General features: G+C 41.6%; 1 protein-coding gene across 1 annotated transcript; it reads right to left on the bottom strand.

Annotated features, from left to right (window-relative positions):
* Positions 1–423: 423 nt before the first annotated feature.
* On the bottom strand, positions 424–15,962 carry scrn2 (secernin 2). Its single transcript, XM_058379773.1, has 9 exons — positions 15,876–15,962; positions 13,075–13,238; positions 12,629–12,810; positions 9,427–9,626; positions 5,433–5,648; positions 4,043–4,208; positions 3,688–3,859; positions 2,857–3,019; positions 424–842 (listed from the first exon to the last, which is right to left on the bottom strand). The coding sequence occupies exons 2-8, from the start codon at positions 13,234–13,236 to the stop codon at positions 2,867–2,869; spliced, it is 1,251 nt and encodes a 416-aa protein (XP_058235756.1). The 5' UTR covers positions 13,237–13,238; positions 15,876–15,962; the 3' UTR covers positions 424–842; positions 2,857–2,866.
* Between the last annotated feature and the right edge of the window lie 541 nt (positions 15,963–16,503).

A 16,503-nucleotide genomic window follows, 5' to 3' on the forward strand; every position in this document is an offset into this window, starting at 1 on the left:
CATGACTTAAAGCACCTGCTTAGTTCCAGATACAACAGCACACCTTTATGGAGTTTAGGCCATATACTAGCAGCACTATACAATATTAGGCCGGTAGTTATAATGTTATGGCTGATCACCAGTCGTGATCTTAGTTCCCTGCTCAAGATAATAGCTGTGCTTAGATCTGTTGTAGCATCTGAAAGTGTTGGTGACTGATGATATACAGCAGGGATCCTCAAATCTGATCCTCTTTCCTGCAGAGTTTAGCACTAACCTTAATCAAACCCACATGAGCATGCTAATCAGTGTCTTCAGGATCATTAGAAAATCACAGGCAGAGGAGTATGATCAGGGTTGGAGCTAAACTCTGCATTGGATTGGCCCTCCAGGGCAAGATTTGAGGAACCCTGATATAGAGAATGTCATTAAACAATCAAAGCAGCAGAAATCCAGTGTAAACTTGTTATCTTTATTCACATTCTCCTCTGAGGATCAGCCAGGCAGCTGAACCCTCGTGAACGTACACAGGAATGATCAGAATATGCCTCGGCTATTCTTCTCTCACATCCTCTATTCTCTACACACACACACACACACACACACAACCTTAGTAATCTATCATGTACTCATTAACGTGGTGCGTATATGACCACCTGGTGCGACAAGTACAGTACACATGATTATGGGGCATGAACATCTAGTACCTGTTTCATACAGTTACACTTAGTGTGGCATGTTAATGGACATCACGATGTGTTGCATTGCATCAGGAGAACTAAGAGAGGTGTAGCGGAGCAAACAGGCCCGTCCCGGCCCTCTCCGGAGCAGATCAGCAAGCACTAGCGACATTCACAAGACAACTGCGAAAACAAGAGATACAATTCACAATTTGTACATTTTAGAGATTAAATTGTCATACACATTATTTACTCTTTATCTCTTAGTTCTGTTTGGTCTCATGGAGTTCATTTACTGTGTACTGCATCAGCGCTACATGGTCGAAATGAACAATAAAAGCTTTGTGACTTTACTATTTCAAGGCCACAACATCCAAAACATATAATTCAATTCAGTTTAATTCAATTTTGTTTGTATAGCACCTTTAACATTGGGCATTGTCTCAAAGCAGCTTTACAGAACATAAGAAGTAACTTAACGAAGCATAAATTAGGAGCAATCTAATTTGGCAGATTATTGTTAGAATGGACCGAGTGGAGTATTGGATGTATCCATGAAAATACTGAAAAAAGGATGAACTGAATGTCTTCTCATTCATCATACACATGAGAACCATGAAGTCTATCCTAGGAAACTCAGGGCTCAAGGCAGAACACACCCTGGATGAGGTGCCAACCCATCACAGAACACAATTATATTTACATTGACATATCTGGCAGACATCCTTATCCAGAGCGACTTACAATTTATCCGATTTTATACAACTGAGCTATTGAGGGTTAAGGGCCTTGCTCAGGGGCCCAGCTCGATGGACCTGGGATTTAAACTCACAACCTTCTGATCAGTAATCCAACCCCTTAACCACTAAACACTCATTCACACACTATGGACAATTTAGAGAAGCCATTCAGCCTACAGAGGCATTTCTTTGGACTGGAAGAGGACACTGGAGCACCCAGAAACCTCCAAACACATGGCGCCAACCCTATAGGTGCCACTTTACTTATAAAGTAAATTTTTCTTTTTATTTCTATTATTGCCGGTTTAAAATGACCGTCCATTTAAGGTGCTAATTATTAAGTACCTTTTTTGGTGCTGGTTTTTGTGAACCTGTAATAGAGACCAGTGTGTGCTGTCAAATGGCTGATTGTGTATCTGAAGTAATATGGGGTTCCATCACACTACAAGAAACCAGCTTCCCAGAAGCCCAGGAGTATAACTGAGGGAGGAAAAGAAGTCCAGCCATCAGGACTGTCTGTTTAAAGAACCTTAAAATATATGTTTTTTAACTGACAGGAAGTGATCAGGCAGCGAGTGAATAAGTCCAGCCCATTAGGTTTGATTGACAGGTGATTACATTTCAATTGAACAGAAACAAACCATGCACAAAAAACGACTGAAAACTATTTCTTTAGAGGACGTTTTCTCCCCGAATCCGAACAAAGAATACAATAAGACATGATTGAATTCTTCATTCTGATTTTTACGACACAAGCAGCCTAGCATGTAGCGCCTTGAAGCTTACAGCATAAACATTGGAGATTAAACATGTAGTAATTGAACGGAAAACCACAATATGTGAAAAGGTTTCGATTTATAAGCAACCGAGTGGAGCTTACCTTTACAAATAACACAAAATAAACAGTGTCCACTCTGCAGTCCGTGTCCATCTTATACTGTGCATAATTCTAATCACTCCACAACTAGAGCGTGATTTTTTTTTAACTCTTTATTAAACCTGATTATATTTAAACTTTCAATTAATAACATTATTATCGACAGAAATTACTAGAAGGTGACACACACAACATGTAATACAGTGTTTATGTGATTACTGAATGACCAGGCAGAAAAATATATCTTTTAATAAAACACAAACGGAGGTTCCAGCTTTATTACATACTTATAAAGTCCTGTTGAATATCTCACACTCAGCTCCAAGCAGATTTTCAGTTAGCGTGAACATAGCCCTCAGATAATTGTCATTTTTGCCTAATTAATTTTGTTCACATTTGCTGTTAAAAGGCAGAAACGCCTCTTCTCCGTATTGCCGGAGCAACGGGTCAGAACACTGTATTGACCGCAGCCAGTTCCATGTTGTTAACTCTGCATTACTGTGAGCTCTGTTAGCCAGCAGGATTAAACAGCGCTGCTTCGTGTGAACTGAGCAGCAGATTGTGAATGTGGATTATTTACCTGCTCGGTCTCACTGGTAGAACTTTATCTCTGTGTCCACGCAGTCGAAGAAGAGATCGCCGAGCTCCTGACCCTCCACCTCGCCCCTGAGCATGGCTTCAATCTCCAGCAGACACTGGGACTCTAAGAAGCGCATAGTCTCCTGTAGAGACGCTCCACCGTCCTGAGACACCAATAAACACACACACACACACACAGGTACATACACACACATACACACACACACGCGTACACATACATGCGTACACACACACATACATACACACACATGCGTAAACATACATGTACACATACACACACATGTACACATACACACATATACATCCGCATATACACACATACATACACACACGCACATACACACACATACATACGCATATACACACACACATACATACGCACATACACACACATACATACGCATATACACACACATACATACGCACATACACACACATACATACGCACATACACACACATACATACGCACATACACACACATACATACGCATATACACACGTACATACGCATATACACACAAATACACATACATACATACACACACAGCACACACACACATACATACACACACAGACACACACACAGACACGTACACATATATAGATACACACAAATACACACACACACACATGTACCCACACATTCACATACACACACACATGTACACACACACACATACATTAATGCCCATGTACAACATCTCACTACATAGCACACTGCTCTGCTTCATCTCATTCTGATAAATCTGTATCTCTGAGGAATCAGAACTGATGGATAACGTTTCAGCTGTTTGTGATATGACTCCTCACCGGATTTTCCTCCGTAGCACCCTGGTGAGCTTGGTAAAGCTCGTGCTTCCTGTCCACCTGACGCTGGAATCGAGGCTGAGACTTTACAGGATCATCTGAGCCATACTGTGGAGACATCACCATAGTAACGTGGCGCACGCTCCCAGAGAAGATGAATGGCTTGAAAACAGACCTGCAGGGTCAGGAGTGTTACAGTGAGACATCATTTACAGACAAACTAAGACTTTAACCGGAAAATTCCACGACGTAGTGAATTAACGCAGGATATATGAGCAATATCACTATTAACATGGTGCACTGCTAGAGATTTCATCTAATTAGCAGTATGGTGTGAAGTGTCCCTTGAGACAGGAACCTGGAGGGATCTGGAGTGGCAGTGAAGAAGTGAACACAGGGCATGCTGGGATCTCGGGGGAGGATAGAAACCATGCTGCCTGTGGTGCGAAAACCTGCTGAATCCATGCAGATGCCACTGGGCTTGTCCCTCAGGATGCTCATCATCACCTCTGCTGTTACAGAGCCTGCACACACACACACAAACACACACGCACAAAAAATCAAACACACATAGATCGAAGCATGTACACACACACATACATACACATTCACACAAACGTACCTGCAGACAGAAATACACACACACACACACCCCCACACACACACCCCCACACACATATACATATAAATACAGCGAGAGAGAGAGAGAGAGAGAGAGAGAGAGGAAAGGAAACACTATAATGTTACAGTGATGTTACACAATATTAAATATATTACATAGATTACAGGTATGTGTCAGGAACAGCTGGACAGTTCCCTGCCAGACCACTGGAGGAGGTCACTGGAGGCAGGTGAATCACTAGAGCCTGCTTTGTCATGTGTATTTTGTGCCACACCTTCCCCATTGTTCTCCTTCCTGTTGTATCGCCTGTTTCCCATTAACCTTAACGTGTAGCCCTATAAATAGGGATCCTTGTGTCCCTGTCTTCATCGGTCATTTTTGATTGTTTTATGTTATGTTACGTCTTGTCCGTGTTCAGGTCATGTTTTATACCTTGGTTTTCTGTTTTCGTTTCAGTTTAGTGTCATGTCTAGTGTCTAGTTAGTCTACCCCATGTCTCGCTTATGGGTCGTTCATTCTGTCACGTCCGGAGCACCCCCACCCTGTGCGGGGCTCGAACCCGGTCCTCTGTGGTAGCGCGTGTGCCGGAACGCCATGGAGACAGGCCCAAATGTGGGATTCGAAGAAGCACTGCTTTATTAACATAAACACGAGACATTGGGTAGACTAACTAGACACTAGACATGACACGAAACTACTTAATACTTAACTGACTTAATTTAATTCAATTCAATTTTATTTGTATAGTACTTTTAACATTGGACATTGTCTCAAAGCAGCTTTATAGAAAGCTATAAGAAATATAGAACAAGATTAATATTAGACAAAAAAATTTAAGATTAATATTATATTTAGATTTGTGTGTTTATGTCTGTATTTAATTATTTATTTATTTATCTATCTTACTGTCATATTCATAAAATCACTATTTGCACCTCACTTACACTGCTCTTCTCCATCACAGATCTTCGTCCTATAACTGCATCTACTGTCATGATTTAATCTCTTTGCTCACATTTAATCATCAACTTCTTCTCTCTGGACCTCACACAGAACACAGAATATCAGTAAATATTACAATATGAAATGATTAAATGTAAAGCTATGTACGGTCCAGTTCACACACCGTCATGTTCCTGCAGCAGCGCTGTGCCTCCTCTGTAACGCTGCTTGGCCAGTTCCATCCTAGCGGGCGGGTTGTCTGGACTAAACGCCGCCGTGAAGCTAAACTCATCCTCTCCGTTCCACCAGCCCTGAGACTGGGCGCGAGTGCGCAGCTCCGGATGCTCTGCAGTGATCTCTGTGCCTATCGTCAGCTGGTTGGAGATGTTCTTCACTCCCTCTGAAAGTGGCAAAAAATAATTCAGGAGATCTGTTTAGTTTCTGGATCTCCACATCTGGATCCGTAATAAATAAAACAATAATTATTTAACAATTTATTAAATAATGACTGGTGGATGATACTTTAAAAAATATTCTTTAAACCTGAAACAAATATAAAATGCATGAAGGATGGAAGAAAGGATGGAAGGATGGAAGGATGGAAGAATGGAAGAATGGAAGGATGGAAGGAAGGAAGGAAGGAAGGATGGATGGATGGAAGGATGGAAGAAAGGAAGGATGGAAGGAAGGATGGATGGAAGGAAGGATGGAAGGAAGGATGGATGGAAGAAAGGATGGATGGAAGGATGGAAGGAAGGATGGAAGAAAGGAAGGATGGAAGAATGGAAGGAAGAAAGGAAGGATGGAAGGAAGGATGGATGGAAGGAAGGATGGAAGGAAGGATGGATGGAAGAAAGGATGGATGGAAGGATGGATGGAAGGAAGGATGGAAGGAAGGAAGGATGGAAGGAAGGATGGATGGAAGGATGGAAGGAAGGATGGAAGGAAGGATGGAAGGATGGAAGGAAGGATGGAAGGAAGGAAGGACAGAAGGAAGGATGGATGGATGGAAGGATGGAAGAAAGGAAGGATGGAAGGAAGGACAGAAGGAAGGATGGAAGAAAGGAAGGAAGGATGGAAGGAAGGACAGAAGGAAGGATGGAAGGAAGGAAGGACAGAAGGAAGGATGGAAGAAAGGAAGGAAGGATGGAAGGAAGGACAGAAGGAAGGATGGAAGGACAAGGAAGGAAGGACAGAAGGAAGGATGGAAGAAAGGAAGGATGGAAGAAAGGAAGGAAGGATGGAAGGAAGGAAGGATGGAAGGAAGGAAGGACAGAAGGAAGGATGGAAGAAAGGAAGGAAGGATGGAAGGAAGGACAGAAGGAAGGATGGAAGGAAGGACAGAAGGAAGGATGGAAGAAAGGAAGGACAGAAGGAAGGATGGAAGAAAGGAAGGAAGGATGGAAGGAAGGATGGAAGGAAGGAAGGAAGGAAGGAAGGAAGGAAGGACAGAAGGAAGGAAGGATGGATGAAAGGACGGAAGAAAGGATGGATGGAAGGAAGGATGGAAGAAAGGAAGGAAGGAAGGATAGAACAAAGGAAGGAAGGAAGGAAGGAAGGAAGGAAGGAAGGAGTATGGAAGGAAGGATGGAAGAAAGGATGGATGGAAGGATGGAAGGAAGGATGGAAGAAAGGAAGGATGGAAGAATGGAAGGAAGAAAGGAAGGATGGAAGGAAGGATGGATGGAAGGAAGGATGGAAGGAAGGATGGATGGAAGAAAGGATGGATGGAAGGATGGAAGAAAGGAAGGAAGGAAGGAAGGAAGGATGGAAGAAAGGAAGGATGGAAGGAAGGATGGAAGAAAGGAAGGAAGGATGGAAGGAAGGACAGAAGGAAGGATGGAAGGAAGGAAGGACAGAAGGAAGGATGGAAGGAAGGAAGGACAGAAGGAAGGATGGAAGGAAGGACAGAAGGAAGGATGGAAGAAAGGAAGGAAGGATGGAAGGAAGGACAGAAGGAAGGATGGAAGGAAGGAAGGACAGAAGGAAGGATGGAAGAAAGGAAGGAAGGATGGAAGGAAGGACAGAAGGAAGGATGGAAGGACAGAAGGAAGGAAGGACAGAAGGAAGGATGGAAGAAAGGAAGGAAGGATGGAAGGAAGGACAGAAGGAAGGATGGAAGGAAGGACAGAAGGAAGGATGGAAGGAAGGAAGGATGGAAGGATGGAAGGAAGGAAGGATGGAAGGAAGGAAGGAAGGAAGGACAGAAGGAAGGATGGATGGATGAAAGGACGGAAGAAAGGAAGGATGGAAGGAAGGATGGAAGAAAGGAAGGAAGGAAGGATAGAACAAAGGATGGAAGGAAGGAAGGAAGGAAGGAAGGATGGAAGAAGGATGGAAGGAAGGATGGAAGAAAGGATGGAAGGAAGGAAAGAAGGAAGGATGGGAGGAAGGAAGGAAGGAAGGAAGGAAGGAAGGAAGGAAGGAAGGAAGGAAGGAAGGAAGGAAGGATGGAAGGAAGGATGGAAGAAAGGAAGGAAGGAAGGAAGGAAGGAAGGAAGGAAGGAAGGAAGGAAGGAAGAAGGATGGAAGGAAGGATGGAAGAAAGGATGGAAGGAAGGAAAGAAGGAAGGATGGGAGGAAGGAAGGAAGGAAGGATGGAAGAAAGGATGGAAGGAAGGAAAGAAGGAAGGATAAGTGCCATAATGCCATAAATACTACAAAAAAAGATTATTAACAAGTGATGATAAATCTCTCTGCTATTTCTCATTAAGAAGTTATTAGAAATAAGATAAGATTATTATTCTGCCTGTTTTTGACACCTTCACCCTTCATTCCTGCTCTATTGGCACATCATTTACCTAATTTTTTTTCTAGATAAAAATTCTAGATTTTTTCTAGATAAAAATTAAATTCTAGATAAAAAAGCTCACAGATTTGATTTACTTCAATTGTACACGGCAGTAATGGTTCAAGTGATTAAGGCTCTGGGTTGCTGAGCAGAAAATCAGGGTTCAAGCCCCAGCACTACCAAGCTGTCACTGTTCTTAACCCTCTCTGCTCCAGGGGCGCTGTATCTTAGCTGCCCCTGTGCTCTGACCCTGACTTCCTCAGCTAGAATATGTGAAGAGAAGAATTTCACTGTGCTGTAATGTATGCGTGGCGATAATAAAGACTTCTTGCCTATTCCTAACACAACTAGTAGATTTAATCAGACTATTTTCAGGATATTTTCTCACCTACATCTTGTAAGTGCCATTAGATGTCTCTACCACTCACACACAGACATGTGTGTATAAAAAGATGTGTATAAAAACACACTCATCCACACGAATAAGAATAACTTGTCTCACAAGACTCACTACCTCAACTGACTCTTTACACAGCACACTTCATACGCTGTGGGGTTTTTTATATTTTGTCTATTTATTTTTTTCCACAGCTAATGCCGCTTTATTTCATTTCCTATTCTACTTTGAACAAGAATTTGCATTTTCTTATTTTATTTTATTTATTTTTTATATATTTTTTATTTAATTCTATTTCAATTTATTGTACTATTTATTTATTTATTAAATTTTATTTTATTTATTTATAAATAAAATATATTTTATTTATTTCATAAATCCCTCCCTTTTTGACTGGATTCTGTTGGATTATATTTTTTAGAATCCAGATAGTCGTAAGCATTTAGCTGCATGTCGTACTGTGTATAGTTGTGTATGTGACCAAGAAAATTTAAATAACTTGATAAATCAGGTTCTGTCCATGGAAACGGTTGAGACACAACATCCTCCGCTGATAAATGAGACTCCTGGACGGTAATTTGTAATCGGCTCGTGTTTAGCGGGCTGAATTGCCTCAGTAAGAGGCAGCTATTAGCACTTAAATAGCTTTTGTGTTCCTTACTGAAAGGGAGGATAGCAACAGTGTTGAGTATCAATAACTCTAAGCTACAGAACTCTCTCAGTGACAGAAAAAAACACTCCAGAGATCTGAATTAAAAGTTTTCAAACTTCACTGTTATCATTTGTAACAGACGCAAATCTTTTTAGTAAGAAAAGTCTAGAAAAAGTCAGCTTTTAGGACCATATTGTCTTCATGGTGCAGATTCACCCCAGTTTACTGACTTAGTTACTCAACTGAGGAATTTATTACTACATTTATTAACGCATCTTAATGTTAAAAAGTAAAATCCTCATGTCTGATGTCTTAATAAAAGGCAGCAGAACAGTGACCTGTGATTTTCTGAGCAGCCCACAGTTTCCCAGCCGTCTCGAGGACCCAGGCTTCTTGGCGGTCAGCCAGCAGGAAGGTATTTTGGTAGCTGAAGTGTTCGGGATCTTCTCTGCAGGCTCCACCCTGACCATGCTGCTCCAGCAGCTCGGTGATCACACGCAGAGCGGCCCACGCACTGTCACCACGCTCCAGAGCCAAGCTGAACACACACACACACACACACACACACACTTTATCCACCGTTCTTACACACCCAACCTACAGTTGAGAGCAAATTTTTCTATATACAGACTCCAGACTTTCACACACATTACTGTGCATTTCCTGTGTTAAGTCAGTAATTTCACTATAATCTATAAGAGATAGATAGATAGATAGATAGATAGATAGATAGATAGATAGATAGATAGATAGATAGATAGATGAATGTAATGCTACATTCACACACACACTGACTCGCACTGAGAAAGCAAGCCGGAGATCATTCATTTTCAGTAAGAGCGGCTAACTTCAGCAGAAATGAGAGCCAACGATCGTTATCGACCAGATGTGGGTGTGTCCAGCGATGTGACAAATGGGAGTGAAGAGGTCATGTGACCCGTGACAGAGCACTCTCTGCTTCTCCTTCATCTCATATATGATATGATGCAGATAAACACTGCTGGATATTATACACAAACACCAAAATCTCCATGATTTATTTTAGCAGCAAGAGAACTGCTTTGGAATGCAGGTTGCCCCTCCCACTGATAATTGTTGTTACTATGGCAACAGCAAGTAGAAACAAATTCTGGCAGCTTCATGGTAACGCAACAGAAAAATCAGTGACTCTATAAAACAGTGTCATGGCTGCACTCCTAACAGACTCCCTAATTACAAATATTCGCTAATCAAAAAAACTGCTAAAAGTCATCACATCGATTTCTGGAATTTTCCAAACAGACTATCGCTAACCTTTTGGCCTTCCCTGTAACCACACACAGTTTATTCAAAGTGTTACATCCAGGTACATGGAGGTGCTTGCATGTTCTTGTGCATGTGTTCTGCTACAGTATTTCTTTCTAATATCTGTCCAGTTCACACCTGGACCTCAGCCCCAGGTGTATGTATCAAAGAAAGCTGTAGAAGATACAGAAAGGAGAGATATTCCTTTCTCTCATGACCTTATTCATGCTGTTTTCTGCTTATGACTGTGATAGTGTTGCAGTTTAACAGTACAGATTGTAACAAGTCTAAACAATATTAGCTGCACCTGATGTCATTTTATCTGAAGAACTGTTCAACTTTTCACCCTTTTCTATTTTTCTATTAGTTATTGTTGAGTTGTTGATCGGAGAACTGGGGTTCAAGCCCCAGCACCACCAAAGCACCACAGTTGGGCAACTAAGCAGGGCCCTTAACCCTCTGTGCTCCAGGGAGCTGCATCAAAGCTCTGAGTTGTTGATCAGAGGACTGGGGTTCAAGCCAAAGCACCACTGTTGGGCAACTAAGCAGGGCCCTTAACCCTCAATTGTTTAGGGGTGGTGGTAGCTCAAGTGGTTAAGGCTCTGGGTTGTTGATTGGAAGACTAGGGTTCAAGCTGCCACCATTGGGCCTTTAACCAACCCTCCCTGCTCCAGGAGACCTGCATCATGGCTGACCCTCCAAGGATGGGATATGCAGTAATGTATAGCTGCCCTTTCAGTCTGACCCCAACTTTCTCGGCTGGGATATGCAAAGAAAAGAATTGCAGCTTGCTGAAGCAATAAGAATTCCTTTCACTGGAACTAAGGTGCCAAGCCTGACCCCTGAAAAACAACACTGATTTGGAGGGGTGTCCCAAAACGTTTGGCAATATAATGTACTTCTTCATGATAGTTAAGTCAGACACACATTCATAGACTCCACAATAGCGAACAGGAATGAAAAAAAATCTCCATTTATCACGACTGAAAGCAAAGATGCTGAATCACTGCAACTCTCAAGCAAAGAGCCTAAAATATCTGCTGAACTGTCAATCATGTCAAACGGCCCGGCTGCCATATTATTATATAAGGGAATAATAAAAGACCGCTTTTTTGACATATTTCTGAGTTCCACTCTTAAACTATGAAGCTCCTAGGAAAAAAATGTGTTAGCAGATCAGAAACTACTGTTTACATGTTTAGTTGTTTTTAAGGTTGATTCCCTCTGCTAGAGATTACGGTGTGTGAAAATCCCAAGAGATAAGCAGTTGCTGAAACACTCAGAACGGCATGTCAAGCACCAACAAAGCCAAAGGTCAAAGTCACTGAGATCACATTTTCCCCTTGTTGTGAAAGTTAAACATTAAATCCTTGCGTTCTGTTCTGCTGGTGAAATGGAAATCGATGTATCAGATATTTTCAATCAGTATAAACAAATGAATTATTTTCTGGCTGTGAGTCCGATATAAAATGAGTCAGGACTAATTTTAGGCTAGCTTCAGTGTGAGACATGTGTTTTTTCCCTCTGTTGGATAACCTTACACAGAACTGTAGTGGTTGAAGAGAACACCTTCACATGTTAGAAGCTTATGACAAACACTTGGGATATCTAAGAGAGCGGAAATGGGTTTGATATCAGCATTTACTTTAAACATAGAAACATTTATGTGGGAAAATCACTAACCATTTTTGTTTTTTTGGGAACTTTTCTATGAATATGTTGCCCCTGGTAGGCTCAGTAAAAACTTATGGAAAACTACAAATTCTTAAAACCCTGAGTGTCTATATAAGTTTTATATGAGCCACTGTGGAGTGACATGACAAAGTAAATCAATGTTGAACACAGACACAACAAAACATGTCCAAATTCCATTTTTTTGGCTTCTGGTATAAAGAATTAACTGAAGCTCTTGGCCTGCATCTGCATGCTTTTATGCACTGTGTGGCTGCCATTTGATTCACAGGAGACTGTGGCAAGGAAAAACTCCCTGAGATGGTAAGAGGAAGAGAGGAACCAGACTCAAAAGAGAACCTCATCCTCATTTAGGTGACACCGGAGAATGTGTGCTTTCTACAGTCATAATACATACAGATACAGCATAGGTAGAAGGACATTTGGTGTATTGATTAATGGGTTGTTGTCCTCAAAGTCCACATGTGATGAAGAGCGGTGTTCCTATTAAAGTGGCCAGTGAGTGTATAAATGTGTTTTCCGTTAGCAGATTAATCATGAATAAGTTAAGATGGCAGGACTCACCGCACCAGGTCCATGCCAAGCAGCGCTTCCTCTGGATTTACAGGTTCACAGGTCCACACGGCTTCGTTCCCTATACACACGCCGTGTTCGTTGGCTCCCATTTCAGCCCCCCACAGCCAGGCAGGTCTGCTCAGCACCACCGCGTGTGTGTGCTCCACTTGCGGGATTGAGATATATGTACACTGGAGAGGAAATATAGAGACCGGTCAGTCATGGTTCAGTATTTACAGACTCATTCCTCACACTCTGTTCTGTTCTCACACTAAACATGTCACATTTTATAATGTAAAGAAATAATTCATATTATTATAGCAACAATTAGAAAAGAAGAGAAAGATATCTTTGTACGTGCTAATCCTCACCGTTCAAGCTAGCTTGATACAACTTGATAGATGAGCTCATACAAATTAAATGTTATCATGTTGCAGGCAAAAGGATTCGCTTACCTCCACTGTGGCCCCGGGGCCATGGGCGGCAGCAGGGAGGTAAACCACTTCCTGTACCTCGTCCCTTGGTCGATCCGAATTCTTACCAAATATCACTTGGTCGTATTTCGATCCAGGTGGCAGAGACACAAAACAGTCACATGACTCGGGTGGTTCAGCCATCCTGAAGTAAATCAACAGATGAAACCATGATAATTACTAATATTAAACACTGAGCTGCCAGTTTATCAAGTTAATTAACACTCACAGCCACAGAACCTTCTGGCGAATGAAACACTCCAGCAATTCGTGCATAACTAATAACTAATCCCATCACCAAGGTCGGTGACAGAAATCAGACAATCCAGCATTTATTAGTCATGCAATAACACACAATAGGTCATGCTGTTACACAAAAATAATCCACTTTGTCATGGAATTAATTTAACAATAATAATAATAATGATAATGATAATGATAATAATAATAATAATAATAATAAATTAAACAAACAACAAAACAAAATACATTTTAATTCATATTTTTAATTTATAAATTCATTTATTTATATTTAAAGTTGTGGAATATCCACGAGACAAATTATATTCCTCTTAGCGCTAATATAGCTGATATAGCAGCTGTAAAGACATGTTCCTAAAAACACGGCTTGACGAGATTCGAAAAAACCAAAAAGCCTAAACTCCTTTGCACCGAAAACACAAAGTGCGTGCTCATTCTCTCTCTCTCTCTGTCTCTCTCTCCCTGTCTTTCTTACATTCGGTCTCTCTCTCTCTCTCTCTCTCTGTGTCTTTCTCTCTTTCTGTCTCTCTCTCTCTCTCTCTCTCTGTGTCTTTCTCTCTTTCTGTCTCTCTCTCTCTGTGTCTCTCTCACTTTCTGTCTCTCTCTCTCTCTCTGTGTCTTTCTCTCTTTCTGTCTCTCTCTCTCTCTCTCTGTGTCTTTCTCTCTTTCTGTCTCTCTCTCTCTGTGTCTTTCTCACTTTCTGTCTCTCTCTCTCTCTGTGTCTTTCTCTCTGTCTTTTTCTAACTTCTAACTCTTTCTCTCTTCTAATTGGCTGCATCTCCTGTCAGTCACAATACAGCCAGACCTCTTTGAGCTTACACATAATAACATTTGGCATATCTGAGCTGGCATGAAACATATGAGGCCAAATTTCTCACCATATCCAAACCTGACACCCTGAACTCACATTCACAGCAGCAAAGCAAGAGTGACAAGTGAGATCTCACTTCTACGCAACTTAAATATAAAGCAATAAAACAACGTTTTCCATTTGTAAAAGATATATGACCTGTGGGGGTTCAGCAGGACTCTCTAGATTACAAACTCCTCAGCACTAATACTGACACCACTGACTCACTAATTAAGGGCAGAGTTCACACTCAAACACACACTCCAGGATAAATGATTTGCTAAGTTGTGTTTCAGTGCACCAGCAATAGCCTTTGCGAATACACGAAACAGCCACAAGTTTGTGGACACCTGACCATTACAGCCATGTAATGTGGGGATGTGGTAGCTTATTGGTGAAGGTGTTGGACTACTGATTGGAAGGTTGTGAGTTCAAATCCCAAGTCCACCAAGTTGTTGCTGCTGGGCCCTTGAGCAAGGCCCTTAACCCTCAATTTCTCAGTTGTACAAAATGAGATAAGGGCTCTGGATAAGGGCTCCTGCCGAATGCAGTAAATGTACAAGGTTCTTCCCAAAACTTTTACCACGAAGTTAGAAGTATACAACTGTATAGGACGCCTATGCTATATGTTGTAGAATTACCATCCATCCATCCATCATACCACTCATTCTACACAGGGTCACATGAAGCTTAGAGTCAGTCAATCCCAGTCAACTTTGTTCACAAGCCGACTGAGATCTCCATGAAGACACGGCGTGTTAGGTTTGGACTGGAAGAGTCCTGCACTGAACACCGACTGAACCCCAGACCATCCCATCAGTGTCTGATCTCACTTATGGCTCTTGTAGCTGAATGACCACTAATCCCCACAGACACGCTCCGACATCTACTGGAAAAACCTTCCAAGAAGATCGGATCGCGTTGTAACAGCAGATACATGGATGGAAAACCTTCACAAAAGAGTGGCGCACATTATAACAACAAATACAAAGGGGGGAAATGTGTGACGGTCAGCAACATCCGAACGTGATGGTCAGGCATCTACAAACTTTCGGCCACATACAGAAACTGTCAGATGACCAAGAAAATGGATTGTGTGGATTCTCTAGGATTAGACAGACACAATTTGCTGAGTGATTCAAGGACTTTGGAGATCATTTTGGTTTTGATTTGTTAAATAGTAAGATTCATGGAAGTCTCTCTATGGTCTCACTATATAGTTTTTGCATCTTGTTCCAGTGTGAATTAGCTACAGCATTCATGTTAGAGGTGTGAATGTTTTTTATTTCCTCTTCAGTGAAATCAGTGTTGACCACACACAGGGATGTGTCCGGCTGATGGAGATTAGACCCCGGTGGAACTGTTAATTCTACACGCGAGGCTTATCGGCTAACCTCAAGCAGCAGCACGGACAAACGGACAAAGCTACTAAACCCTTAAATACACCGGTCACAACTAAACGAGCAGATCAGACATAACCTAATGTGTTTGTTTATCATATAAAACGGCCTGTTTCCTCAACAAATCCCACAGCAAAGACACACTGAATAACATAAACACGACGCCTAAGACGTGCGCGAGCTGTTTCCGTTTTCTTTCAATGAGCTTCATCAATTACTGATAAAAAATAAATTTACAAGAAAATGAATGAAGAATGAAGTTCTCTTTACCTTTTTTTTTTTTTGCCTCCCTAAAGGATCCAGATACAGCAGCAAGCAGGTAAATGAAAGGGAGACAGGGGTCTGTCTGTCAACCTACCACCGAAATGGTGTCAAAATAAAAGCCACCTAATGGCTAGTGGTCAGGGAAATGGTCAGACTTAATGAAGAAATAAATCATGTCAGGGTGTGCTGTCAGAGGAAAATAATCAGTAAGGGGTGCTGAGAATGATGCTGGAGAAGACAGGTTGATTCATTTCCAATAACCGGACAGCCTGAAGTGTTTTATTCTTCAGCAATTTAGTGTTTTATTATTATCTATTCAGATCTATAACACATCATATCTTATTACTGTTCAAAGTTACATTTGATATTGTAAAACATCTGTTATCATGTACGCTCACTCAGGAACTAATACTGGGCAGAGCCTCCCTTTAGTCTCTAAACAGTCTTAATTCTTTGTGGCATGGAGTCCATAAGATTGTTGGATCATTCGAGATCCTGTTGATATGACTGCATCACCCAGTGCCTTCAGATTTTTCAGGTCTGCTTTCATGCTGTCAACCTCCTCTTCTACTACATCCCAAAGATGCTCTACAGGATTCACATCCAGTGACTGGGAAGACCACTTGGACTTACCGT

The sequence above is a fragment of the Hemibagrus wyckioides genome, linkage group LG25 (assembly GCF_019097595.1).
Source record: "Hemibagrus wyckioides isolate EC202008001 linkage group LG25, SWU_Hwy_1.0, whole genome shotgun sequence".
Taxonomy (NCBI): domain Eukaryota; kingdom Metazoa; phylum Chordata; class Actinopteri; order Siluriformes; family Bagridae; genus Hemibagrus; species Hemibagrus wyckioides.

Coding starts and splice junctions, on each gene's coding strand:
- scrn2 (XM_058379773.1), bottom strand. CDS start 13,236: ATGGCTGAACCACCCGAGTCATGTGACTGTTTTGTGTCTCTGCCACCT. Junction 12,811..13,074: donor GCCCCGGGGCCACAGTGGAG/GTAAGCGAATCC, acceptor TTTCCTCTCCAG/TGTACATATATCTCAATCCC. Junction 3,020..3,687: donor GTGCTACGGAGGAAAATCCG/GTGAGGAGTCAT, acceptor TTGGTGTCTCAG/GACGGTGGAGCGTCTCTACA.